General features: G+C 37.6%; 2 protein-coding genes across 2 annotated transcripts in view; both read left to right on the top strand.

Moving 5' to 3' along the window:
- Nucleotides 1-620: 620 nt before the first annotated feature.
- wdr95 (WD40 repeat domain 95) lies at nt 621-17,173 on the top strand (the record flags this gene model as incomplete). Its single annotated transcript, XM_082501632.1, has 27 exons — nt 621-688; nt 1,028-1,268; nt 2,688-2,771; nt 2,928-2,993; nt 3,386-3,616; nt 4,305-4,390; nt 4,486-4,578; nt 4,662-4,707; nt 4,783-4,829; nt 5,939-6,056; nt 6,185-6,254; nt 6,757-6,997; nt 7,091-7,196; nt 8,577-8,728; nt 8,937-9,039; nt 9,189-9,295; nt 9,413-9,492; nt 9,590-9,644; nt 9,730-9,775; nt 10,156-10,215; nt 13,873-14,035; nt 14,114-14,209; nt 14,309-14,367; nt 15,081-15,213; nt 15,315-15,354; nt 16,131-16,219; nt 16,956-17,173. The coding sequence occupies 27 exons, from the start codon at nt 621-623 to the stop codon at nt 17,171-17,173; spliced, it is 2,898 nt and encodes a 965-aa protein (XP_082357758.1).
- Nucleotides 17,174-24,024: 6,851 nt separating this feature from the next.
- Nucleotides 24,025-26,724, top strand: part of b3glcta (beta 3-glucosyltransferase a) — an 84,503-nt gene continuing 81,803 nt past the window's right edge. Inside the window, exon 1 of the mRNA XM_082502553.1 lies at nt 24,025-24,381. Coding sequence (XP_082358679.1) covers nt 24,264-24,381 — 118 coding nt within the window. The 5' untranslated portion in view covers nt 24,025-24,263. The remainder of the gene's footprint in view (nt 24,382-26,724) is intronic.

Raw genomic sequence — 26,724 nt, 5'->3', positions numbered from 1 at the left:
TTTTATGTAATCTCAGTTCAGTCTGTAAAATCAGCACAATAATATTATGAATTAAACATGAAAGAATTCATTTTTGCTGATTTAGTTTTTGTGTGCGTGATATTGTGACCTAACGTCTGTGCCCAATAATCAAATGTTCTCGTGCTTCTCTTAGTTTTATATAAAATATATTCCCCAATCGGACTTAACTCAATTCTTATACAGCTTGATAACAATAAAAGAAAAATGCTTAACCTTTGTTGACACATATTAGCAACTGTAGGTTTGCAATGTAAATTAAATGAAGTGAAAGTTAAAATGTGGCACAGTAGTTTAAAATACAGAACAATATCTCAATAGCTTATTTCTATCCATTTGCAATGTTTACATGGTCACAGCCCTGATTCTTTGCAAGCACTGGGTCTTGTTTTAAGCTGTGTAGTCTCAGTTGTCACTTTTGGTGTCTTAGTTACCACGGGGCCACCTGCTCTGTTCAGGTGTAATGCATAAGTGAGTATCAGGTGAGCTAGTGTAAGATCTGACTGATTAACGTCTGTTTGGAGGTCTCTTTGAAGAAATGTTTAACACTAAAATGTGCCTTTTACGTCACACCAACCTTTAAGATACAGGAATTAAAAAGAATGCCTTTGGGGAAAAAGGTTCGCTCTTCTTCAGCTTCGGGAAGATTAGAGACTCAACATGTACACAGGTAATCTGCTCTGTTATTGTTTACCCTGCCGCCACTGGAAATCACATTGCTTTTAAATGTCAGCTCTAACAGAGTTTAAATGTCTAGACAAGTGATAAAAGTTGAAGCCTTGCTTTATTCTCAGTCTTGGTTACAAAATGTTTGCTGTAGTCATGGGGCTTGTGTTGCCATCTGTGGTAGTACTTAGTAGTTATCCTGTAATGCAGGAAGCACTGTCACCTGGGAATCATAATCACATTCCTAGGATTAAACAGATCATATGCAACATCGCTAATGTTTCTTTTTCAAACATGTGAGAATTTTGATTCCTCTAATAAGTCCCTTCTTGTATAACTGAAGGTTAAACGTTACTTACCCATATATCAAATCCTCCAGCATCCTCTCAGAACTGAGTGGTTTAGAGGAGAGGACAAGAAACACATCTGGGCTGGGATATCGGGATGAGAAAGCAGATGATTCTTCAGTACCAAGACAACTGACTGACAGCGAGGATGGAAAAGAACAGCCTGACTGGTTGGTGAAAGAGCTGCTCAAACAGAGCAGACGGAGGCACTCTGTCACACTCGGAGATAATGAGAAAATCACGAGACAGCAATATTACCTCATCAATTCAACTTACAACCTCAAGGTAAAAATCTAAATATCAAGCTAAATGCGAAATGAAATGAGTGAATAAATGTTAACCAAACCATCTCTCCAAGAACAAAGTCCAGATGGGATAACATCATTATATATTTTCACCCCTTGCCCATGAGCTTTCTTTTCTAGAGTTGCTACATTTAGCCTGAAGATGTCACTAGAGTGCTGCAGTTCTGAACTTGACTTTACAGACCATGTTACAGATCTCGAAGAGCTTTTAAACTTGACTACAGCTGAAGCACATCCTACCAGTAGCAGCATGGATGTGAGCTAATGCCAAAAATGCCATTTTAAATCAAGTTGATGATCAATTTACTTGCTCCCTGACAGCACATCGGGCAGGACAATCTATCCCAGAGCCCAGGATGGCCATGTTTCAGGCCAAAGTAAAACAAACATTGTGGCTGAGCCAACTACTTAAAAGGTCCCCAGTAGATTCAAATTCAAGCTTTCAAGCTGACAAAAATGATAGAATTATGTGGGAGGCTGGTGCAAATGCAGCAGCTCAACTTTGTGGGTTTCAGTTGCAGATGTCAGTCAGACTCCTAGCTAATGTAATGAGCAGTGCGCCTTAACAGATTAGGCAGAAAAGGCTCAGGAGTTCAAAGTTATGCATCTCTTATAAAGGGATCTGCAAAGCAGTCGAGGTTATGTGAACATTTTTAGTCCTTCCATCACTCTGACTGATTAAACAATTATCTCCCCAGTTCAGGAGATACCGTGGGGAAACCTCAACCCTAGTTTCATCCTTGAGGAATTAGGCTGTTTATCCGTGTTATTTATTAATGATCGATCAAAGAGCTTCATGGATCAGGGACCAGTTGCTAGGAAACCATGGAAAATCTGAGGATAGGCCATTAACACAGAGAGCATGGCCTGCCATCCGGCCTTGTGGAAGCATCTTCGAGACATGACATTGCTGGTGGTGCCTGTGGTGACCATTACAGATAGTAATTATACTCTGAGGTTGAGCCCTAATCATATGTGCTGATAATGGTTCAGTGTAAAATAAATATATACATTAAAAAAAAAAATCCTTTTAATTTGCATTTTTAGCACTCAGATTTTAAGAACTGCTTAAATGGAGTGAAAAAAAATGGAAGTAGCATATTTGCCAATTACACTTAATTACTTGTTTTATTTTTCACCATGCTGATTTATTCTAATAATCCAGGTTGCCTTGCATAATAACTCACAATTCCCTCCTTCTGATTAAGATTGATGAGAAAATATCACTTGAGACCCTTGAGAAACTGAAACTAGCATTTGAGGTATTGTGTGATCTCTTCTGTTTTTAAAAAAAATGTATTGTCTGGTTATTCATTTCTGAAATGTGATTTAAATTTTTTTTCTTGCAAAGGAATTTGAATCAGGTGGATTGAGATACATTGATGTGGCCAAATTTGGACCTATGATGAAGAAGTGTTTGGATTTACCTAATGCAGTAAGATAGCATCACACCTCTTTTTGCATCTCTGTCTCAGAATTTTTTTAAAATCTGCCTCGTCTGTATTTCCCTTTATCTACAATTAAGGAAATTGCCTGAAGAATTTACCGTAGAAAAGTGTCAGTTCATTCTTCCACTCTTTAAATTTCACAGACCTACATGGAGATTCAAGGGTTATTTAAGAAGATTGATTATTTAGGCAAAGGGACGATTTCATGGGTGAGATTATTTATGTTTTTTTGTGAAGCATACACCCCTTCAAAACACTTTCCCATGTATGTAAACACCAGGATTATGCAATTTAAAAAAAAAACAAAAGCTAGACAGCAGTAAAATTACTTTGGCTAGTGGGGATTTGTGAACCAAGTATAACTAATAATTATCAGAGTGCTCCTAGCCCTAGGTTGACTGTAAACTAATATATTCACCTTGTGCAGTAATAGTAATGTATCTTCCCTGGACATTGGATTATGACCTTTAATTTAATTGCAAAATTGTAGGTTAGTAAAGAAAAGGCTAAAAATAATTCCTTAAAGAACTGATACAATTGTAATAATAATAATATACAGAAGAACACTGGCTTTTCTAACACACAACATAATGTGATACAGGGTGAGTTCTGCACATACATGCTGCAGCAGTATAAAGGGCAGGAGGAAACTGCAAGACGCAACAACCAGGTGGCCTTCATTCTGCCAGCCACCATGAATTCCTTTAATCACGGGATTCCTATCGTCAACATCCAGTCTACTCATGATGGCACCATCGTAACAGTGCGAGAAGACGGGTGTGCTTGCCACTGGAGTCCTGAACTTAAACCCCAGAAGACCAAACACCTGTTTGTATGTTTCAGCTTGTGCACATTTACCTGAATGCTTACTGTCAACACCATGATTACTTCCTGATGACTTTTTAAAGTCAACTTGTGGGGATAGGTTAATTGGATAATCCAAATTACCACTAGGTGTGAATGTGCGAGTGAATGTGAGTGCGAATGGTTGTCTGTCCCTGTGTGTTGGCCCTGTGACAGACTGGCGACCTGTCCAGGGTGTACCCTGCCTCTCGCCCTATGACAGCTGGGATAGGCTCCAGCCCCCCCCCCCCCCCCCCCCCCCCCGCGACCCTGAAAAGGATAAGCGGAAGCGAATGGATGGATGGACTTTTTAAAGTCTGTTGCATTCAGCCTTGAGTTAAATAGTTCCTGTTGAACATTCTTTCAAACCAGCTTGCCAGTGTATATATTTTTAAAAAGACCAGTAAATTCCTAAAAGAGGCAGGTATTGTGACACTGTGGAAATAATTACTGATACTGGAATATGCAGCACATCAGCGACGAGGGCATTTAAATAAAAAAAAATTTTTTGAAAAGCATTTAAACCTTTAAAATTGTTCTAACGGTGATTGTAGCATATTCATATTATTTAGCTAACATAACAAACAGCAAACTCAGAACAGCAGGTCAATTGTCATTTCAGAGTGACCTTGAATTTTGTAAATATGAGTTTTTAATGTATTTGTTAATTTTCACAGAATGAAGATCCAACAAATACAAAGTCAAAATGGGCAAGTGACTTTGCTCTGATGAGCGAGTACAACAAGCTGATGATCGCGACAGGGTAATGAGAAGTGGTGAAATAAAATTTAGTCTCATTAACTACAGGTCCTGGGCTCTGCTAAGTTTGTTTATGTAGATATCTTTACTATTGTGCAGGGACAGAGAGCTCCAGCTTTATAACCTTTTCTCTCTGGAGCCTTATTGTCAGATCAGTGAACTAGAAACAATACCCCTGACAGTGGACTACAGGTGAGCAGCAATTCTTCACGCTAGCATCGTCTTATGATTACCTAAATGAATTCTTTACACGGTGTTTGTTTTTCTGCTCATAGCTACAATGGCCAGGATAAATGCTGTGTTCTGTATGGAGACTCTGAAGTAGGTCTTGTTATTAAAAGCTGATTGAATTATCAAACAAAAATCTGGCAGAGATCTAACTGCTTTGTCTCTCAGGGATGTGTGACTATTATTTTAATATCCTCTGCTGGAGATACCTTCAGGTAATGTTGCTTTTTCAAATACTTACACTCACTTAAATTCAAGTTTTGTTTCTGTATATATTATGAATGCATTTGAAGATATTTTTGTGACATATTTTTGTGACTTTAAGCAAAACATTTTGGCTATTCAAATTTAAGTATTACCTCTGATTTTCTCCACTACTGGATGATCAAAAAAAGCCTGGGAGAGGCATTAACCATTCATAGACAATCATATGTCAGTACTTCAGTATTAGTTTTTCTCCCAAATTGTGATCTTGCTTGATCAAAAAGAATTTGCAAGTTAAAAAGAAATACCTCAGAAGACAAGATATATTTAAAATGTGTTTGGTGATTCTGCATAATACACAGCAATTAAAAGTTTGGGATGCTCTACTGAGTAATATCACCCACTTTACAATAACTCCCACACCACTTCAGTTGCATGGTAACTGCAATACTGAGGCTATTATAAGATGGCTATTATGATTTGCTTTCTTGAGATTTTCTTTTTCTCTCTTTTTTTTTAATTTATTTTAAAGTTAAGGTCAGTTTTTCATCCTCCACTGATTGTGGAATATGGATCATCAGTGGAGGATCCTCTACATACACTGTAAATCCAATTTACTGCTTCCTCTAGCACCGTCTAATTTTCAACGTTTATATATTTATAAAAGCCAAGTGAAGAAATTTTATCATCAGTCACTTTTGGTGCCAGCTGGTTTTTAACTCAGTGATTTTTATTAATTTATTTTGTTTTATTTTAATTATCATGCAGTTTAAAGGTAAGTTACCTTGATTTGATTCACTTTTTAACACTTTTGAGAGTTTATTTTTAGACTGTTTCACGGAGGATTAAAACATGTGTAAAAGTGTTACTACTGCTGTCATTTAATTCAAATTATAAAGCAACAATCTGTAAACGAGAATATGATAATCTGTAAACAAGAATGTAATAGAGAATATTAGTCAAATTGGCAACTTCATGTTGCTGGTTATTTTTATGTGATTTAAAATTATACCTCAGATTCTATGTGTCCCCTAATTATACATAACTTACATGAAGTTGCATCTCTGAATGTCTGATGGTTTTCAGGCATGACTGAACATCTCCACATCTCTTTTTATAGGTTATGGAATAAACTGCCAAAGACTGAAACTATACCTAACATATCAATTAACCATGCAGTTCTTTCTCCAAACCTGGCTTTTATTAGATGGAAGGTTCATCATGACTGGGTGACACAGGTGACGTTTTACCTTTCTGTGGTTATGCTCCATACAAAGAAATATATTGAGGTTTGGTCATGGTGTGATATTTGACATATATTATGAAATGAAAGTCCTAAAACAGAAACATTTCTTTCCCAATTTAGAATAAATATTTTCATAGTCTTCAGGTTGTTGTCTCCTCATCAAATGAAGAATCTTCTTCTCTTGTTATAGGTAATTTCTGTTCAGCTCTATTTCCGTCTTTCCTATATAATATGTTCAGTACAATACCAGAAAATCATACATTTATTGTTGTTACTTGGATGTACATATTTACTTGTCTGTTTTGGATGCATACACAGTGTCTGTAATGAGAGAACCAAATTGAAAATCACGCATCCTTAGGATGGTCGTTAAAAAATAGATTTAAAAAATCAACTCCTTTGTATTCTGCAGTGTTCAGTAATTAAACTCAGTTTTGAACATTAGGTAGCCTGGATGGATAGCTGTGAGAAATGACTCATGATGACTCATCTATCACAAATTCACCAATCTATTCCCACCTGTCTGTGTGCGTGATCACCCCGCATGTGGGCATGTCCACTTGCAGACTTGGTCATTTATTCTGATAATGACTTACCGTTGGTGCAAAAGGAATGTTTTGATTGATGCTTGTACACAAAGCCTAAATAAAATGTGTATTGTCTATGTTTTATTTTGTTTTTTCCTTCTTGAGGCTGCCTGCTGCCTTTAACAGATGCTGAGCAACAGCTGAGTGAAATTAAAGAGACCTGTTATGAAGGTAAATCCAAGAAGATCCAGCTGAGTTGGACACCACAGGTCCGGGCATCGTGTGATCAGACTGTCTTTAGCATCTACAAAGGTGTCAGGACCTTTGACCTCTGTCAGAAGCACAGATTGCTGATTACTGGAGGCATGGATAAACTTATACGCCTGTGGAATCCACATTATTCTGGGTAAGGGACCTAGAGTCACTAGGATTTTGTTCTTTGAAGTATCATGTTTTTAAAAAACAATCATTTTTTCACCTGATTCAATTTCAATTTTAGAAAACCAACTGGTATTTTGAAAGGCCACTCTGCTCCTATCATCTCCATCCGCATCTCCTCAGAAGACAATCAAATCTTCTCTGTCTCAACAGACTGCACTGTGAAAGTGACTGATGACTCATTTTTATGTTTTACGTGTGATTTTATGTTTTCCAAATTATACAAATGATTTGTGATTCTTATTGTTGTACAGTCATCAAGCCCATGTGCATTTCTCCAACAGTATTAGGAAACTTGATATAAGGTTAACTTTGCCAGTTTAGTGCCACCATGTTCCAGTGGGGATACTTATACTTTTCTTTTTAGTCCACTACATTTTAAATTTGACAGTGAGTTTCAATTGTATCACATTACTTGATAGATGATTACAGATGAACCATAATAATAAGGATTCAGTGGTACAATATAATACTGATAGAAGCCTGTATATACGGTCACGTCAAAAAGAAAGTTTCTATGCTGTTCTGTGAAACAGTAAGTGCCCCGTTAGTGTTGGCCTGGGCTGCTAATGAAGCACACTTGATTGACCGATCATCATTGAGTTTGCTGATTTGGAGCAATCATTGTGTGTTAATACAATGATCAATGTTCCCAGGAGTAGACAAATTCACCCCAACTTCAGACCATGCAATTCTCAGAGAAAGTAGAAAAACTCCTAAATCTATATCTCAGAAACTACAGGTCAGAGTTAGGATATGATATGTTCACGACGGTACAATTATTTTAAAAAAACCAAAACAACAAAAAAAAAAGACCGTTCTTGTTGCTAGGAGAAAGCCTCTTCTTTCTACAAAGAACAGCAACATGGTTTAGGATTGCAAAGCTGCATTTTAACAAATCACAAGACATCTGAAATAATGTTCCTTGTACACACCAAACCAAAGTGGAGCTCTCTAGCCACAGTGAATGATGCTATGTTTGGCAAATATCAAACACAGCATATTAGAACAAACACCTCATGTGAACAGTCGAGCATGGTGGTGGAGGGGTGATGATTTAGGCTTGTATTGCACCAGACCTGGGCTCCTTACAGTCATAGAGTAAGCTATACATTTTGCTGTATACCAAAGTATTCTAGAGACAAATTTGAGGCCATCTGTCTCACAGCTGAAGCTTAAAGTGGATTATGCAGCAGGACGGTTATCCCAGACACATCAACAAATCTACAAAGAAAGTAATCAGGGTATCACAATGGCGAGTGGGCCAAAATTCCTGCACACCAATTTCTCACACACCAATATGAGAAGCTGATCAAGTAATACAGAAAATGATTACTTCAGGTTTTTGCTACTAAAAGTGAATCTGCGAACTATTGAACTCATAGTATTTAAATGTAAGATGTAAAAAATATTTTACTTTATTTTTCACATAAATGTATAACTCTAGTATACTTTATTCTCTCATAAGACATAATTTATACTGTGATTAAAAGGATAAACAGTAAACAGTGTGAGGTCTTTCACTGCTGTTCATCTGTTTACTTCAGATTTGGCATCTTCAGGATCAGTGTTGCCTGTTTACAGCAGACCCCAAAGCAAACCGGATTCATGGTGATATTTCTGCATGCGCATATTCCCCTGCAATGAAGTCTCTGTATATTGCAGCGGACTGTATGACTATGCTCCCTCTGAAGTTAAGGTAGGATGTCATGCCTTTGAGCTCAGTTAGCGAGGGGATCCAATATGCTCTGAAGTTCAATACAGCTGTTGATTTTAAACTAAAATCCTACTTTCATTCTGAACATGAGATTTATAGGAGATTTATTTTTGCAGAGATGACTGTGTCTCCTTAATACTAATCTCGTTCTAGTCATTTCATTCATCTTCTTATCTTTTTCTTCTGTCAGGCAGCGGCTTCACCGCCACTTCACTGTTTCTCATAATGAGCCTGTTTTGTGCTGCGGTTACAGTAAGGAGTTTCGTCAGGTAGTCAGCTGCACTGAAGGATCTGTGAGTAAATTACTGCTTTGCAACATGTTAACCACCTTAGGAATTCTATTAATAATGATTCCAGTGTCTGTTAAAACACATACACCACCATCATATTAGATATTCTGAAAATCAAGTGTTTAATAAACCTGAGCTGTTACTGGTTTTAGGTTGTGAGAGTCTGGGATTTTGACACTGGGTGTCAACTTTTTGAGTTTGGTGGCTCTCACGAACTGTCTTCTATCACTTGTTTGACATTTGATCCCAAAGGGAGAAGGTATGATACAATATTTAGTGTCACCTTTTATATAATATAATAAGCCACTACCTTATCATACTTATATTACATTGCCATAAGATGCCATTCTCACATCGTATGTTCTCGAGTCTGCAGACTCGTCACTGGTGGAAGAGATGGATCTTTAAAGATCTGGAACTTCAACAATGGTCTATGCCTGAAGACATTAAAGAAAGGCATGGGTTTCTTTTTTCTTTTTCTCTCTCAGAAAGTTTGAAACATTAAATTATCTGATCATTGAAAAGTTACTTTGAATTTTTTTTCTCCCTGTAGATGGTGAATGTCGTGAGGTGTGTGACTGCATCTTTCTCCAAGTCCACAGGAATTTGTGAGTAATGATGTGATATTTGGAAGTGTTTTTGGCTTAGAATAAATTTGAATCCATGCTGAGCTTGTGCAATTTATGTTTGAAGCTATGTGATGTCAGTGGGAAGGGACCGGAAGATTGACATTTACCCAGTGAGTACAAAAGAAATGAACGAATTCAAGGTATTATCTGTCAGTTGTATTTCAGAAATCCCCATCCAATTATTTCTTCTTTCCTCCATCCTTCCATCATGTTGCATCCTATTTGGATTTGTTTACACTGTTATTACCAGCTAACCTCCATTCTGAAATAGAAAATAAAGACGGTTCATATCACATATGCCCTTCTTAAAATTGTTTTATAAAACCAGACAAATGAAGGAGAAAAAATGATGCACATTTTTAATCCCATGTCTAATGACATGTTTTATCCTTAAAGGATGTTTTAAAGATGAAGGAAAAAAAGGTATTGCTAATATAAAAAATTCAAAATGCCTCCCTGTTTTTCTGATTAAGCGTCTGTACTTTGTCAGGACATACCTGAGGATCTTCATCATGTCCAGAGGCCACAGGCTTCATGGCAGGATGATCTGGTAATTACGAACACTACTACAAATATTCTTTTGACAACAACAAGTCTAACAACAGAAGCTCAAGTTAAAAACATTTTTAAAAAAGTGTTTAGTGCCCTCTGAGTGAGCTTGTGTTCCTTTGTGACATGTATTTTAGGTGAAGCTGATGTCAGCCAAAGCACAGGCTTTTGTACTAAATTGAAAAAAGGGCAAAGTGAGTCTAGTGGAACACATTAAAAAACTAGAGTTGTAGTCTATCTAGCTGAATCACAGATTATTATTATTGTGTCAGATTATCATTGTGAAGTCAGTGTGTTGTTTTAAATATACATTGGAGATTATACATCAATGCACATGATCATAGCATGGAACATAATCTTATAATAACTGTTATAACCTGGTTGTATACAAAACATTGAATCACATTGACCATTAAAATGCTTTTCATACAACAATTGTAATGCATTCTCATAATGTGCCAGTGTAAATTCTTGGACTACCACAGCATTTTGCTGGTCATACGTTTGTGTGAAATTTTAAATGCGGAAAATTGACACAGTGTGGCATTGCTATATTTAAGGAAAAGAAAATAGCTACACCTACCTCTTGTATTTCTAGACAAGCTGAAGCCTGCATCTGATTTTTCAGTACCTACTTAGGTTTGTCTGTGTAATCAGAATGCTACACAACCCACCGTGGTGCATTTTATCCTTCCTGTCACAGAACAAATCATCTTTGTACATTATTTAGTAGGGGCTGCCGGGCCAGTCCTGACCATGCTTTGCCTCAGTCACTGTTGCACCTACAAACACTGAAAATAAAGCTTCCCTACTGCCCCTGTGTTCATATTATACAGACATATAAAGAATACTATAGTCTTATGAAAGTCCAAAGAATAATTTTTGCTGACTGGCTGAAAAGCTCAGAGGGAAAGATGGGTAACAAAGCTTCCCTGATCTCTGCCCTGCTGCGTAGCATTGCCTGCAGACAGATTTTAAACTCAAGCAGTGAAATATCCCTTCCCGCCTCACTCTCCTCTCCTCAGTTTTCCACCTTTACTCCTCTCATAAAATTGTCCTCATAAATGTCTGACAATACTTAATTATGCTGGCATTTTTCTAATTTTATTCCATACACATCAGCGTCCTCACATCACTTCTTTGGGTCTTAGTTCCAGTGCAGCTGAACTCTAACCTGTCACCTATACTTGTATTTCATGGCACGCTCTGTTCCACACAATCTGAGATTCTGCTGAAATGATGTTTCTCTCACTGATTTAGTCCAGAATGCAGACCTTGAACACCAATATTACAGTGTCTTATAAGGTTTCTTATTATTTTGTGTATACATAAAATTATATCAAGAGTTTTATTAAAGAAAAAACACTTGTTATTGCAATACCACTAAAATGCAATCTTTTCTTAATGAAAAATCAGAAAAGATGTGTTCTTTTACCACCTTCTAGTGTATTAATAAACAAGGACTCTATGTTCTTATATAATGGCATTTGGAGACATATATGTAGTTATAAAATTCCGAAGTATGTTTTGTTCTATTATAAGACACAAAAGGAAAGCTCAACATAATCTCTTTTGATTGACCATCATATTTGGATATGATGAGACAACAAATTATGCTGCTTTGGACACTAAACATTTAATCGCCTCCGCAGACCAAGCGAATCCTGACTTCATTACCAGGTAAAACTGCCAAGTGCTCAGATTTCTTTCCATTTTTTTTGAAAGTGACTAGTGCTCTCAAAGCTGCGTAATCAACCCCCTCAAATATCAGCTCATAAATTACAGTTTTTGTTTCATCTGATCTCACCTGACTAATTTGGTGGAGTTATCTCTGACAGCGGGACACAGTTCTGCATACATGAGCTGCAGGAGAAAAACTGATTCTCATTAATGCCGTATGATTCATTGGATGAAGCAAGTCCCATGCCCTTCCATCTCTTTCATTATGCCTCATGGTTCCTTTCACCCTCAAAGACGCCCATTAACAGAGCAGAAAGGCTACATTACAGTGGCCAAGAAGAAAAGTGACCCCTTTGATTATCTACAGCGGGCTCTCTTGAAATTGTTTTTCATTAATGGCCTGGAGGAGGAAGATCAATGGGTTGTTTTATATGTACTGCTCTCCTCCCCATTACCCACTGAGCCTCCAGTTCAGTGTGAATTTTTCAGTTCCTCCAGATGGTCAGTGTTGTGTTGCATCTCATTAAACTTTAAAAACATGACCTAGTTCCGCTAAATATTTCACTTTGGCACGGAATATAATCTAAGTTCAAAATGCCATCTGCTTTTCCCGGTTAGTGGTGTATACAGTTACACATTGGCAGCATCACTCCAAGCAAAATCCTCCTGTTGAGTGCAGTGAGAAATAGGCACATGAAGAACGAGATGAATCACTTTGTATCAGTGTGTGAAGTACAGCAGCAGGACTAATGTTTGGCTTGTCTGCTTGCTCAGGGGTTTGACATCAAATGAGTTGCTAATCCATGTGTGACATATTTGGCTTGAATATTTTAGGCAAAATCAAGACTTCAGTGAAAGCTCTTTGACATTCATATTAGGCCTGAAATAACTCAAAATATTCTCCATCCTGATTCCTCCCAGCTCTTTAATCCTTTGATTTTTCATTTCCTGTAAATTATTGCTTAACAGAAGTTGACCTTTCTGGCATTTACGTATTCCATGAGGTGCACAAACTTCTTGATCATTTCTAAGCTGATAAGATTCAGGAATTGTTTTGGCAATATTTACAAAGTATTCACAATAACGCAGAGTTAAATGAGAAGACTGATATATTGTTCAAATTGAGCTAGTTGTATAATTTGTTTCCTTTTTTCTTTCTTTTTTTAATATATGAAAGAACTGAGAAATGACATAAGTTAATCAAGCTAGCTCTTAGAGGTCCCGTATATGATTTGTATCAGTGTATATAGTACATGTGTAGGATTCATTGTTTAGTAAATGTGTTTAGTAATGAAAAATCAAGTGAAAAAAGGTTGGTTTCCAAAAGAAATAGTACTTATTCAGAAACATGTGCATGTATTCAAATTGTTATATATTTAAGTAGTTATAAGCCGTTACTGTAATGTAGATAATGAAATACAATGAAATAACATATGTGTATGTGTATATAATCCCCATTAATAGTTCCATATCTATCTATCTATCTATCTATCCATCTATCTATCTATCTATCTATCTATCTATCTATCTATCTATCTATCTATCTGTCTATCTGTCTATCTGTCTGTCTGTCTGTCTGTCTGTGTCTGTGTGTGTGTGTGTGTGTGTGTGTGTGTGTGTGTGTGTGTGTGTGTGTGTGTATATGTTATCAATCCCAAAAAAATAGAACATTGTTTTACTGATCGAACATAGTGTTGCAATCACTTTGACCCTCAGTTCAGTCTATTGCCCTTAAATGAAGTGTCAGAGGTGAAATGTGACATGATATTTTAAATTTTTATATAGTACTTGTTATATATGTTAACAATACCCCCCACGCACCCACCCCCATAAATATAACCATAAGCTATGCATTTTACCTTGTGTAAAGATGGATAATTACTCTGAATCACTCAGACTGAACTGCAGTTTTGGGTTTAGGATTAACAAATTAATCTTTTTGCAATTGTACCAAGACTAACAGTTTGCCTCTCTACAGAAAAATGGCCATAAGGATGACATCCTTTGTATGGCACAGTGTCCCCCATCTTTTGTGGCCACTGGCAGCTCTGATGGCGAGATTATAGTGTGGAACGTGGATTCTGGACGTATACAGTGTCGGTTTGTTAGTCCCATTGTAGCTGAACAGCAAGATGTTAAAGGTGATTTTGGAGCTTCAAAGTGAAATTTAATGTGATCAAATCACTGCATTTGCCTCACATTTTCCCTCTCTCAATTAGGTCTGGATACGAGTGTTCCAAGCATAGTTTTCCTGAAGGATTCCTATTTAAAAGAGCTTTCCTCAACTACAGCTCTCCTGTCATCTGGGGCCGAAGGTCAGTGCTATAAACAGGTCTAATAAGCAAGACTGCACTTGTGCAACCTTACAGTGTCCTCCATTATAATGTTAATTATATATTTTTCTCTTCTTAAAGGCTGTGTAAATCTCTGGAATGTGCTCGGCAGAGGAAAGTTTGTTAGCAGCTTCAAAGCTGTAAGATCTTTTACTCTGCAATGTTTTCCTGTTTCCCTTTTGGCAATCAAGGAATACTTATTTTCTTTCTCTTATCGTTAAAACAGCTGAATAAAAATCAAGATAATATATAGTCTGCATGTTCTTTGCTTAGCTCTAGATTTTAAGAAACTCCCAGGTACATTCCTTGCAGCTAAGTAATGCAAAGCAGGGCCTCTTGCTTTGGGAGGTGGGTGAACATGAGGACATCCAAGCAGTTCTCCAACCTCCTCAAAGCTGAAATAAAATGCAATGTGTGCCTAAGCAATTCTGCTAAAGTCAGCCCAAATAACACAAGAAGCAGCACAAAAATATTAACACAAATGACCTGAAAAAATCTTCCGAATCAAAAGAGTTGTTGGCTTCACCTGTGTTTATTAACCAACCATCAATGGGTCGCATACTTGCAATTTTTTGTTAACAGTCAACACAGCTTTTATTCTATTATGTATATGTTATATTATTTGAAGAGGAACGTTATTCAGTGAAATGTAGGCTATTAAGTCCCTCGGTGGGGAAGGTAACATTTGGTCACGACGGGGGAGATAACTGTTATTGTTTGATTTTGTTCCTTTTCTTCTGTTCATTTGAGCTGAAGAGATCCATTATCAAATAATGAATTTGAATAATCAGGGATCGATTTGTACAGAAGTATTAAGTAAATTCCAATTTTTATTTTCATCTGCACTTTTCAGTCCAAATTTCAACAAAAGATAACAAAACTGGCCAAAGCAGAGAAGGATGTTCTGCTGTACATGGCTGACAGAATTGGTTACATCTATGTCTACAGCATGGAAAAGCTAGACCCTGAGAAGAAATCACTAAGAGGTTAGTATATTATTTTTTCTTTGATTTCTTCTTTTGTTTGGCAAATGGTGAAATTTAGATATTGTCTTTATCAGGACACTTTTTTTCCTTTATTCCTTTAGCTGAAACCTTTTGGCGTGCCCACACCAACACAGTTACTGGGTATGTAAAATACAGAAATAGAGCATAGCATTAATTCAGGTGGGTCACAAAATCAAGCTCAGTCTCAAGCCAGGCAGCTGACATCAGTGCCAGCCCACACGAACCACTCTCCTAGGATCCAATTCACACATTTCATATAGGACATGGTATTTAAGATGTTTTAGTCTGCTTTACTGTGTATCTGCAAACTGCTTTGCAACCCACCTCCAGGCCAGCTCCTCTTTTCATGCTGTGTCTGACTTAATCAGTGTCATATGTGTTATCACTGGTGCCTGCTCTTTTTGCTCAGAGGTCTTGCTGCTGCTCTCCCCAGCTCTGGCTTTATATGTATCCATTTGAAAGTGTAGGAAGGCACAGAAAAGAGCCATGCCATGAAATATAAATTACTACAGTTGGAAATGCCATCCCTTTTTTGACTATAGTGGACCTGACTGAATTAGACTCTTTGTGTGTTTAACTTTTAGTTAGTTACATGCTTAAAATTCCTCATGGGTACATCCTTAGTGAATCCACTCATTCTCAGTCTGAGGTGTCAGCAGCAGCTGCAGCAGCAGCAGCAACAGAAACAGCTTACCGGTAACTTCCTGCTGCTGCAGTACATAAACAAAGTATAGAAGAGACTGCATGTGGGAAGGGCTTAAACGTACAATCAGTATAGGTGAGAAGCTGCCCACGATGCATCTGCCATCTTACGTACCAACAGGGTAGATGATTTAGTGTGTTCCTCCAGAAATGCCTTCTCCCATTTCATCTCATGTCTCTTTATTCTGCTCCAGCCTGCACATTGTTGACAATGATCAAGTGGTGCTTACCTCATCCACTGACTACACGGTGCGTCTTTGGAGTACACAAGGAGAATTCATAGGTAGGTGACATTTTGCACATGTCAATCCTCCTGTTCTAGACTTTATTAAACAAAACAGCATTAATGTTAATGAATTCAGTGTGAGAGACATGGCTCTACTGACCAACTGGAGGGGCCGGGGGTCAATTCTTTCTGTATTATGTATATGTTCTCTCAGCTTCAAATACCCATTAGGTATAATTTAAACTAGTAATTAAACAAGCAGTACCTGCTGTTTGGTTTCGTGCTGGTTTGTGTGGCAGCAACTGGAGCAGAAGAGCTGTAACAGTTTGGCTAGAATTGTAATTGCTTCTTTCCAAACCAGAAGAGGATGTTTAAACAAACCAGCTGGAAAACAGTAAAGTGGGAGCCTTCTGAAGCTGGAGTCCTTAGGAAAATGTGTTTGATATCAAGTTTTCATCACAGAGACATATAAATATCCTTCTAAAACTCAATTTGAGCCACCACTTTGAGCCAGATGCATTTTAATGAAGTTTCATCCACTGACTGAATTGCACAGAAAACTGAAAGCAAAATTCAAAAAATAATTTCCCTTTTTTTTGTTATTTACAAGACAGCAAACCTCTTAGAAGGTCTGCTGCCCAGTTGGATAGCGCTGCAGAAAAATGACTTTAAATGGATTCAGACATTGTGACATTTTAAGAAGCCGTAGTTTTGGCCATGTCACTTGTGTTCAGCACCACACTGTGCAAACTGGTAAAATATCAAAACTGATCATTTAGTTCCCTCCCCACAGGCACCTTTGGGCAGGCTGAGAGCTGGAGCATTCACATTTCTTCATCTTGGATTCATCCTGGTGTCCCCTTTGAGGTTCTGACTGATCCACTGAGTATGCCAGATCATGAAATTTTGAATGTAAAAACAGGTCTATCTCATGCAATCAATCCCGACATGACTGAGGAGGATAGAGGGGAACTAAAGGTGAACTGCATTATTTCACAAAAACTTACCTGAGCTGTGCAAGATACAGTATCCGCCTTTTTCACTTCCCCTGCAAAAAGAAGAAGAAAAAAGATGCAAATTTTGCTGAAAGGAATAGAAGGCTGGGTGTTACAGAGTTATAACTATTCTTATGGCAAAGACTACTGTACATATGCAATGCAAGTCTTAACTCAGTCTAAGCTGAAAAAAGTGGGAGATTTAAATTTAGAGCAAGTGTGTCTTCTTTTGCATTTCAGACTTTGCGATGAAATTGTCAGGCATACTAACAAGCTATCGAACCACTCCGCTCTGAAATGCTTTGATGCTGTGGCGCCACCACACACCAGTGAACCACCTCACCTCTCCCTCGCTTCTATTGATCCTATCATAAGCAGCACTGATGAACTGAGTCAACTGAAAAAAAAATGAAACTGTATTGGCCAGTATTGGGAAACTGGGTCATTGCAGCATCCAATACTTTTAAAGACAGAACATGGAAAATACAGTAGAATGAAATAATATCAAACAATTAGGCCTCATGTAATCATATACAGTTGACTCTCTCATCAGGAAAATCAAACCAAGTTCATTAAACCAACAAAGACAGCACGAGTTCACCCAAAAGGAGATTTATAAAATTTATGGAAGATGTGAAGCTGTTCATATTCAGGAGGACGCTAGGTCACCTGCTGTTACAAAAATTAGTTCTGCTCTCATTTCTATTTTGAAACACTTTTGATCTCATCGCTGACATAAAGCAAAGTAAGCAAGAAAAGTAGGAAGGAACACTGCTGAATTTTGACACTCATGACTTTAAACTGTTAAGATGACATTTTCTTCCGTGTCACTGAGTAAACTAATTTAGCTATTGATTTTTTCAAAAAATACCTTTGTGTTGAACAAACAGAAAAAGAAACATGCTAAATTTTATTTTTATAGCCTAGTCGAATATTAAGACAGCAAACCTCTTAGAAGGTCTGCTGCCCAAAGGATGATTATTTTTCAAATCTCTGTACTTTATAATTAGTATCTAAATTCATAAGAACAGATCCCACACACTCCTGTATTTTTCTGAGAGAAGTGACAAAGCAACAGGGAATGATCACCTGACATTTCTCTTTACAACATCTCATAGCTCATACTTTTAGGTACAACCTAAAACGTTACTGTTTTCACTTCCACTGTTTTTACTCTTACATCATGAATCAGTTACTCAGAGTCACCAAAATATAATTGGCTAGTAAATATTTAAATGTACGAGAGTATGCGAAAACATGAATTCATTAATATTATTCTTTATTCCTTTTGTTGTTTGGTTGAAAATTTGACATTATTGGGGAAAAACACAAATTCATAGGAAAAAAATGTGGTTTCAATGAGCAGAACTCTGGTTTGCACAATTTAATGAGATTTTTAACCAAAATATATGTATATGTATATGCAGATTTATATGTGCATTATTCATGATTATTATTATTTTTTTTTATCAGACTAACATACAGTACTGTGCAAAAGTCTTGATCCACCCCTTATTTTTTTATATTTTGGTTCCAAGAAGTCAGACTTTTGTAATTTTTTTAAAGTGGCCTTTAAAAAATAATAATAGTAATTCTCCAGGCTTTCCAAAGGTCGTTAAAAGACAGCACTGACTTATGAATCATTCAAGCATTAAAAAGTCACCCAGTGCAAGGGAAGAACCAGTGCCATAGCAAAGAACCAATTTTAATTGTATTTTAGGTGTTTAGTTAGCTGCCTGTCACAAAAACAAATAATTTGTTTATGTTTTGAATGTAGAAAACAATTACACACTACTGTGCAAAAGTTTTAGGCAGGCGAGAAAAATGCTGTAAACAAAGAATGCTTCCAAAAATGGAAATGTTAATCAGTTATTTTCATTAATCAGCAAAGTGCACTGAATTAACAAAAGACAAATCTAAATCAAATCAATATGTGGTGTGACCAAACAGCATCAATTCTTCTAGGTACACTTGCACACAGTTTTTGAAGGAATTCAGCTCGTAGATTGTTCCAAACATCCCAGAGAACTGATCACAGATCTTCTGTGGATGAAGGCTTCCTTGCATCCTTCTCTCTTCATGTAATCCCAGACACAATCAATGATGTTGAGATCTGGGCTCTGTGGGGGCCATACCTGAAGTTAGTTCTTATATTTATATATATATATATATGGAGGTCAAGAAAGAGGTACTACAATGAGTGTCTACAACCATCTGTTTGGGCAGAATTGCAGCCAGTGTTGTTGGGAATCTTGTCAAAATTGATAGAATTGGGAACACAAAAAAGTGCCACTATGCAGTACCATCTGGAAAACATCTAGCTGACAATGACTTCATTTATCAGCGTAACAATAATCCCAAAGAAGAAATGCATACCTGGATAGAAAAACACATAATGGGCCTCTATCAGCCACGGGCTGATGTCCTCAGACTTCCAACCTTAACATTACTGAAGCAGTGTGGGATCATCTTGACAAAGAATGGAACAAAACAACCAACATCCAAAGAAGAGCTTTGAATGTCCTTCAAGAAGCCTGGAGAACTATTCATGAAGACTACTTACTTAAAGAAAGTACAGGAGAGCTTATCTAAGAGAGTTCAGGCGGTTTTGAAGAATAAAGGTTCAATATTGACTTTCAAGATCAATAGCACTGTATAAACATATACATCGTATGTCAGTGCATTTCAATAAATTACCCCATCCACAGTACTGTACATTGTCTTCTTAATAAAAGTCTGCTTTCAGATTTTTTATTCTTATCATTTAGAAATAAAGCATTGCAGTTTACATTAAATGCCCTTCTTTGTTTTTTCTGAGCACATGAAGGAGAAGGATCTATCTGATCCTTGAGTCTAAACAGGAGACACCTGCTTAAAGTATAACAAAGATGGAGACCTTTATCAGAATAAAGACAATGGCAAATTGAGGGAAAAAAACAAAACAAAACAGAAAGTATCTTTATGTTTTAGTGACTGTGGTAAAAAGATGTGTCTAATGCATCCAAAACATTCCATGTGATTCACATCACATTTTCATACTTATTAAACCATTTAGTGACCCCTATAGATTGGAGTCTCATCATCCTGGAAGAGACCACTCATCGGGACGGAAATGTTTCATCACAGGATAAAGGCTAATCTCTCACAACCATTCTGTATTGATTTCCCTCTAAGGGGACAAGTGGATCCTGATTCTCTTAGTAAAATAGCTCCAAGAGCCACCAAATCACTTCACTGTAGCGGTCAGGGGTTTTAATTTGTCACCTGCCTGTATAAACCAAGTAGCGTGGATTGCAATATTTTAGAAGGAATTGCTGCATGTATTTCAGGTAAAAGTAAGGGGAATGCACCATTGTAGACAGAGTCAACTTTGTGAAAACAAAATGAAATGTGACATAAAATGAAAAATGAGGGACTGAGATAGTGTGCATAGTGTGTAGTTCATCAAGTAAATTGTCACTGTGGTATTTATTTTTTTCTTCTGGACTGCCGTAGAAACAATATCCATGGAGAACTTTAAAACCTGCAATCCATCATCCTTTTTCTTACACACGCATTCACACAGACAGACCTGAATAGTCCCCAGTCCTTCTCTTACTGGGAAAGTATGAGGGTTTGTAATATAAGGTTAACAAACAATAATTAGAAGAGAAACCCAGGGGAGGTTATGCACATCTGATGGGTTTTTGATTACAGTAACTATTAAATCGTATAATAGTTTGTGTTTATAGTTAATAACATTATAATTACAGGTTAAAGCTCTCAGAAATTCACATTAGTTACACATTTAGTACACAAAAACATGTTAATGTTGTTATTTAATGTTTAATATAGACAGAACATGTAGTAACTTCAGTAACAGTAGACTGGGGGCAAGTTGCTTCTTATGTTAGCACTTAGAAACCAGTCAAGTCTACTTTGTCTCTGTAAAATCAAGTCACCGTCACTGTTCACAACTTGCTCTTTCATGTACTGTCACTGGAGGGAAAAAAACAAAACAAGACACTGTCCTGATTTTCTTGTTTCTAGCTGTGTTCATAGTCACAAATCTGGACAGATCTGTCAAAGTGCATCTGAATGAATGCTGCCTTCACAGGATGTTGAAAAGCGTGTTTCTCACATCCCACGTGAAAGATGAATAACAGAAAGCAGTGAATTTGAGCCACCCCAGTTGCCAAAATGTAGCATTTATGGAGTTTGGAGCACAGAGGTGATGCCACCAATTGAAATTCAAAGTCAATTGGGCCTATTCTTCTGTATAATGATAAAAAGACATTTTGATTTTCATTACTTGTCTTAGTTTTAACAGTGATTTTTCCCCAATAAGCAAATAACAATAAAACAATTAAACTACTGCTGATCTTAGATGCCTAATTTGTACATTTGTACAATGCAGCCCTCAGAAAAGCATTCCTTTTCCAAGGATGAAAAAAATGAAGAGAAAAATCTGAAAAACATATACAAGAGAAAAAAACTTAAAAAAAACAACAACAACTAAAATGCAATATAGCTAACATGCTATAATGTTAGTTAAGCTTCTGTTTCGGATGCAAAAATGTCCCCTCAATTTTTAGGTCTGTTCCCATAATGTCACATTTTACAACATATTGACATGGCTACAGAAAGCTATTGATTTGGCTATTCATACCATACCATAAGAAGCTCAATATTACCATATTCTCAATAGAACAAAGTAATATGGTTATGCAGCTGGTTACGACATAACACAGTTTCAGACCCAGCACATAAGGGCTTTAAGTTATTGTGCTAATTAGGCCCCTGCTCACATTTTGCTGGGACTTAATGACGTAACTAATCCACTGTCTCCTAATTAGAATGATAAAGGTGTAAGCTGTCCCACTCTCACAAGTTCAAATTAACTCCAGATATGAAGGAACCAGAGTCTTTTCAGGAGAAGTGTAATCAGGCGAAAATGCACATTGACTTTGCAGGTGTTTTACTAGATATACGTTTCTTGTCATAGCAGGAAACAGTAAGACATAATAAAATGGAAACAGTAAACTAGATGCGCAACGCTATCATGACATTGAAAGAGCTAAAGAAGGGGGTTGGATCTCCTTTTGCCTTCTGAACTGCCTTTTAATTCATGGCCCAGATCCAACAAGGTGCTAAAAACATTCCTCACAAATTTTGGTCAATATTGACATGGTAGCATCCCAATTGCTGCAGATTTGTGAGCTGTGTATACATGAGCACGATCTCTGTTCCACCACACCCCACAGGTGCTCTGTTTGGATTGAGATGCGGTGACTGCAGAGGTCATTTGAATTCAGTGAACTTACCGTAGTGTTCAGAAAACTAGTATGAGATCATTTGAGTTCATGACATGGTGCATTATCCTGTTGGAAGCAGACATCATGATCCATGCTTTCATGTTGTTTGTACCAGATTTTGACCCGACCACCTGAATGCCATAGCAGAAATCAAGCCTCGTCACACCAAGTAACATTTTTTCTTTCTTCTGTTTGTCCAATTTTGGTGAGTCAGTGTGAATTTTAGCCTCAGTTTCCTCTTCTTAGCTGACATAAGTGGTGCTCAGAGTGATCTTCTTCTACTATAACCCATCTGCCTTAGGTTCAGTTGGTTGTAACGAGTGGTTATTTGAGTTATTTGGCTTCCCATCAGCTTGAAGCATTCTAGTCATTCTCCTCTGACCTCAACAAGGCCTTTTCACCCAGTTTCCCAAAGAACTGCTACTCCCTTGATTTTTCTTCTTTTGAAAAATTCTCAGTAGATCAGCAGTTAGTGAAGTACTCAGAGCAGCCTGTTTGATACCAACAAGAGTCAGAGTCACTAAAAATCCCATTCTGATGCTCATTTTGATCTTCAGCAGGTCATATATGAATATATGCCTAAATAGTCTTAACTGATATTTGAGATATAAGATATGTGCATTAGCAAATAACTGAACAAGTGCACCTAAATAAAAAACAACAACAACAACAAAACAACTAATGGCGTGTATAAAAAACAACGTGAAAAATGAAGGCTTTGCAAAATGTGAGTCAGAAACATGGAGACAGCTGCTTTATGGGGATCTATAAAAATCTACAAAGAAGTGTTGGGTGAGTGTGGAGAGTTTTTGATAAATGTCTCCCTGTGGTTTCTTTATGTGCAAAACCAACAGTCTGCAGTGCTGTATATAGCAGATCTGCACATCATTATTATCATGAATGTAAGTTGTGACCTCTTACTGACATTTTCCAGGAATATATTTCAACATAAAGCAAGGAAACCATTCGATGAAATTCAACAATAAGCTGCATCCTACTTAGGCGTCCCAGTTCCAGGATCCGGCAATTATCTAAGCTGACCTAATGGCATGGTTTATAAGAAAGCATAACTGGAACCAATTAGTTCATGTCACTAGTTGCCCGTGTGATTTCCTCTGGTAAGACATGACAAATGTTTACTGTGGGGGGAGGAAGTGACATAACTGTAGAGAAAACTGAACAGTTATCTCCAGAGTAGAATTGGAACTACATAATCGATTAGTTACTCAGGTAAACATAACATTTCTAACAGGCTGGCGAACATTTCTTGGTATCAGCTTAACTGTGTGGATTTGGTGCTCCGTTAATTAACAGTAAACTTTAAATATTTGGGTCATTTGGGTGGATTTTTTTTTTTTAGCATTTTGAATTCTCTAAAATTATTGCTATGCTTTAGTTGGAGCTATGGGTTAAATTTTAAGCAACTCATGGCTTATTTTTTATTTCATTTAATTAAAATTATAATTATAACCTTTGATAAACCTACATTGACCTTTTCGAACACGTTTTGATAAAAAAAAAAAAAAAAAGACTGCTCGGTAAGATGTATTTCCAGCTCTAGAGCTAAGTCGGGAGTTTCACGGGAGCACTTGAAGGTAGCAGCAGTTAGCCTCCAGTAAGCGTTTCTGTTTTTTTCCACCATCTGGCCGGGCAGCCTGTCAGCTGAGCTCAGTGAATTCATCCCGCCAGCAGAGCGCGTCCCTGCGCCTCGTACAGAAAGTGGCGATGCCTCCTGCCGGAGCATAGATCTACTCCTCGTTTTCCGTGAAAAGGAAAAGCCCAGTTGTTTGTTTTTTAACAGTCAGAAAGCCCATGCTCTGCGAGCTTCCTCCACCACCTACACAGCTCAAATACGACTCTCCCGGGATGCTGTCGAACAGCCCACACGTCGGTCACAAAGTGGCAGGCTGTTTGCTTTTCCTCTCTTTCTGTAAGTACTCACTTTACTTTCTAATCTTCAAGTCAGGGGGCTCGGACCAGACAGCTGTGAGGGACGTAACGATCCCGGCAACAGTAAACAGTTTGTTCCGTTTTTCAAGGCGAAGCTGATTTTTGTTTGGAAACAAGGGACAGTGTTGCGCTTGATACAGTTTTGCCAACAGCGCGAAGAGGCGAGCTGCGAGTGTATTTTCTTAAGTGTGAAGTGCGGAACCATGATCCGCCTCAACTTCCTGAGGAGTTTAAAGGCGATTTGCACTCACCGGGTGCCATGTGGCTTTATGTAGACCAATGAGTTTATATTAGAGTTAACGGCAGAGGAGAGGGTTTGGAAGCTCTCTCGTGGCATTTCTGTTGAAATCAAATCCCCCCCCCTCGCGACAAGCGGGGCTGCTTTTTTCCCTGACATATCGACGTTGCACCGACAGGAGTCAAGCCCGAGGATCAATGCACCTCAGGCTACAGCTCCCAAAAGCTTTAAGTTGGGGGTTTCTTTGTCGCCCTGGATGTGCGCTTGGAATTTAAAAAACAAATGCAGAAGATTAAACAAAAGCCACAGTTAAAAGCATGACTTGTTCCTATTTTTGTCGCTGTAAGAGAGTAAAAGGAAATTATGTCCACAGACTGAAAAACAAGTGAAAGGATATCTTTGCGCTTTGACTATATATAGTTTTTAATTTGTAGCACAAATATTGGCAAAATTGTTTCATAATTCCCTCAATGAAGTTGATTTCTTAACTTGATAAATGTTTAATTGATATGTTAAATCTTTTAGTTGAATTGGTTTAACACGAATTAATGCATGCTCTAAGCATGCTCCACGTATATTTGCATTAGCATATGTGTGCATGTTCTTCTGCGTGTACATGTTCCGTGCACATACAGTCACATATTCAGTGATGTGACATGGACGTTGCAGCACACAATTTGTGGCTGCAGCTGGGAAGAGAATTGGACTGAGTGACCAATATTATATCTGCCCAGTGTACCATGGTGAAGGTCCACCTGAACGAGATGAGATAAATGCTGAGCTGCTTGCCTCACTGGGACTGAAAATTGTCATGGTGACAAAAGCTAAATAGCTAAATACACAAGGATCTGCCAATGTGTTGCATTACCACAGGTCATTCTCAGTACTACTGATTCATTATTAATTGGATTCGACCTAGGATAATTAAGATTTTAACCTACAGTTAGCCGCTGCTTTACGTTCCTTTCTTTGCTTTGCTTTGCTTATTCCAAACATGAATATGTTCATGACTTTTTATTTTGTAGAATTTCACTAGAAAAAGGAGAAACATATATCACATATAATTTCTGATCAGCTTCCTTCCTTGGATGCTTATTTCTGGCAAAAATAAATAAGTAAATAAATCAAGCCTTGTCTCAGTTCAATTAATTCCTAATAACTGGAAAAGAAGGAAGTGCTGCTTTGAAGCCTACCTGCGGATGTTGCACATTAAACAAAACCGTAGCAGTTTGAAAAAGTCCTCAAGTCAATGCATGTGTGATGTAAAATATGCACTACTTTCTGGGCAGTATGAGCAGCCATGGTGTCTGCTGCAATTGACCCTGTGCCCGGGTGAAAGCTCTGTTTGTGTATTTGGCCCTGAGTCAAGCACATTTAGCTGGGCATCACACTCAGACAAGGCTGCTTGTCTGCTCCCCCTGTATGTAATATTCATGGACCTAACATTGAAGTACAGCCGAGGTCTGGAGAACAGCCAGTTTGGTGACATTAGGGTGCCACCTCTGCTGTTTTTCAATGATGTTGTCCATGGAGCCTCAACCAACTGTCATTTCTGATGTGCACTCAAGTGGTTTGACATTGAGTGTGATGCAGTCGGGACCAGCAGTTTGAGACCACAGCGCATTTTCTGGGTCCACATGGGGCGCATTTCAATTGTGGTACATGCAGTATTTCCATAGAGTGTGCAATTGCTTGTTGACTTAGAGATAGTGCAGTGATGTACAATACATGGGGTTGTAGAGCTATATAAAAATGTGGATTCAGCTTTTCTTATGCTGTTGGTGAACAGCAACATTTATCACTTGTGGCTGGAGAAGCCGGTAAAACTGTGCTGTTAATTTAGAGCAATTAAATTTAAAACACTAGTTATTTATTTACTGTAAAATTTGTCTAAACACGAGCAGTTGGTTTGTTGGTTGCTGACATTTTCATTGCAATCCAGAAAACAGCTTCTTAAAGGTTTTTGTTTTTTTATTTGTTTTTTTTCATCATGTGTCTAAGTGACAGATTGCCAATTTATCTTCAAAATTTTTTCCCCATTCCTCTACCTTAGGATGACTCAGTTCAGAGACAGTAAAAAGGACT

This window comes from Aulonocara stuartgranti, assembly GCF_965226115.1.
Source record: "Aulonocara stuartgranti genome assembly, chromosome: 14".
Classification (NCBI taxonomy): Eukaryota; Metazoa; Chordata; class Actinopteri; order Cichliformes; family Cichlidae; genus Aulonocara; species Aulonocara stuartgranti.
This window is presented reverse-complemented; position numbering and strand designations above follow the sequence as displayed.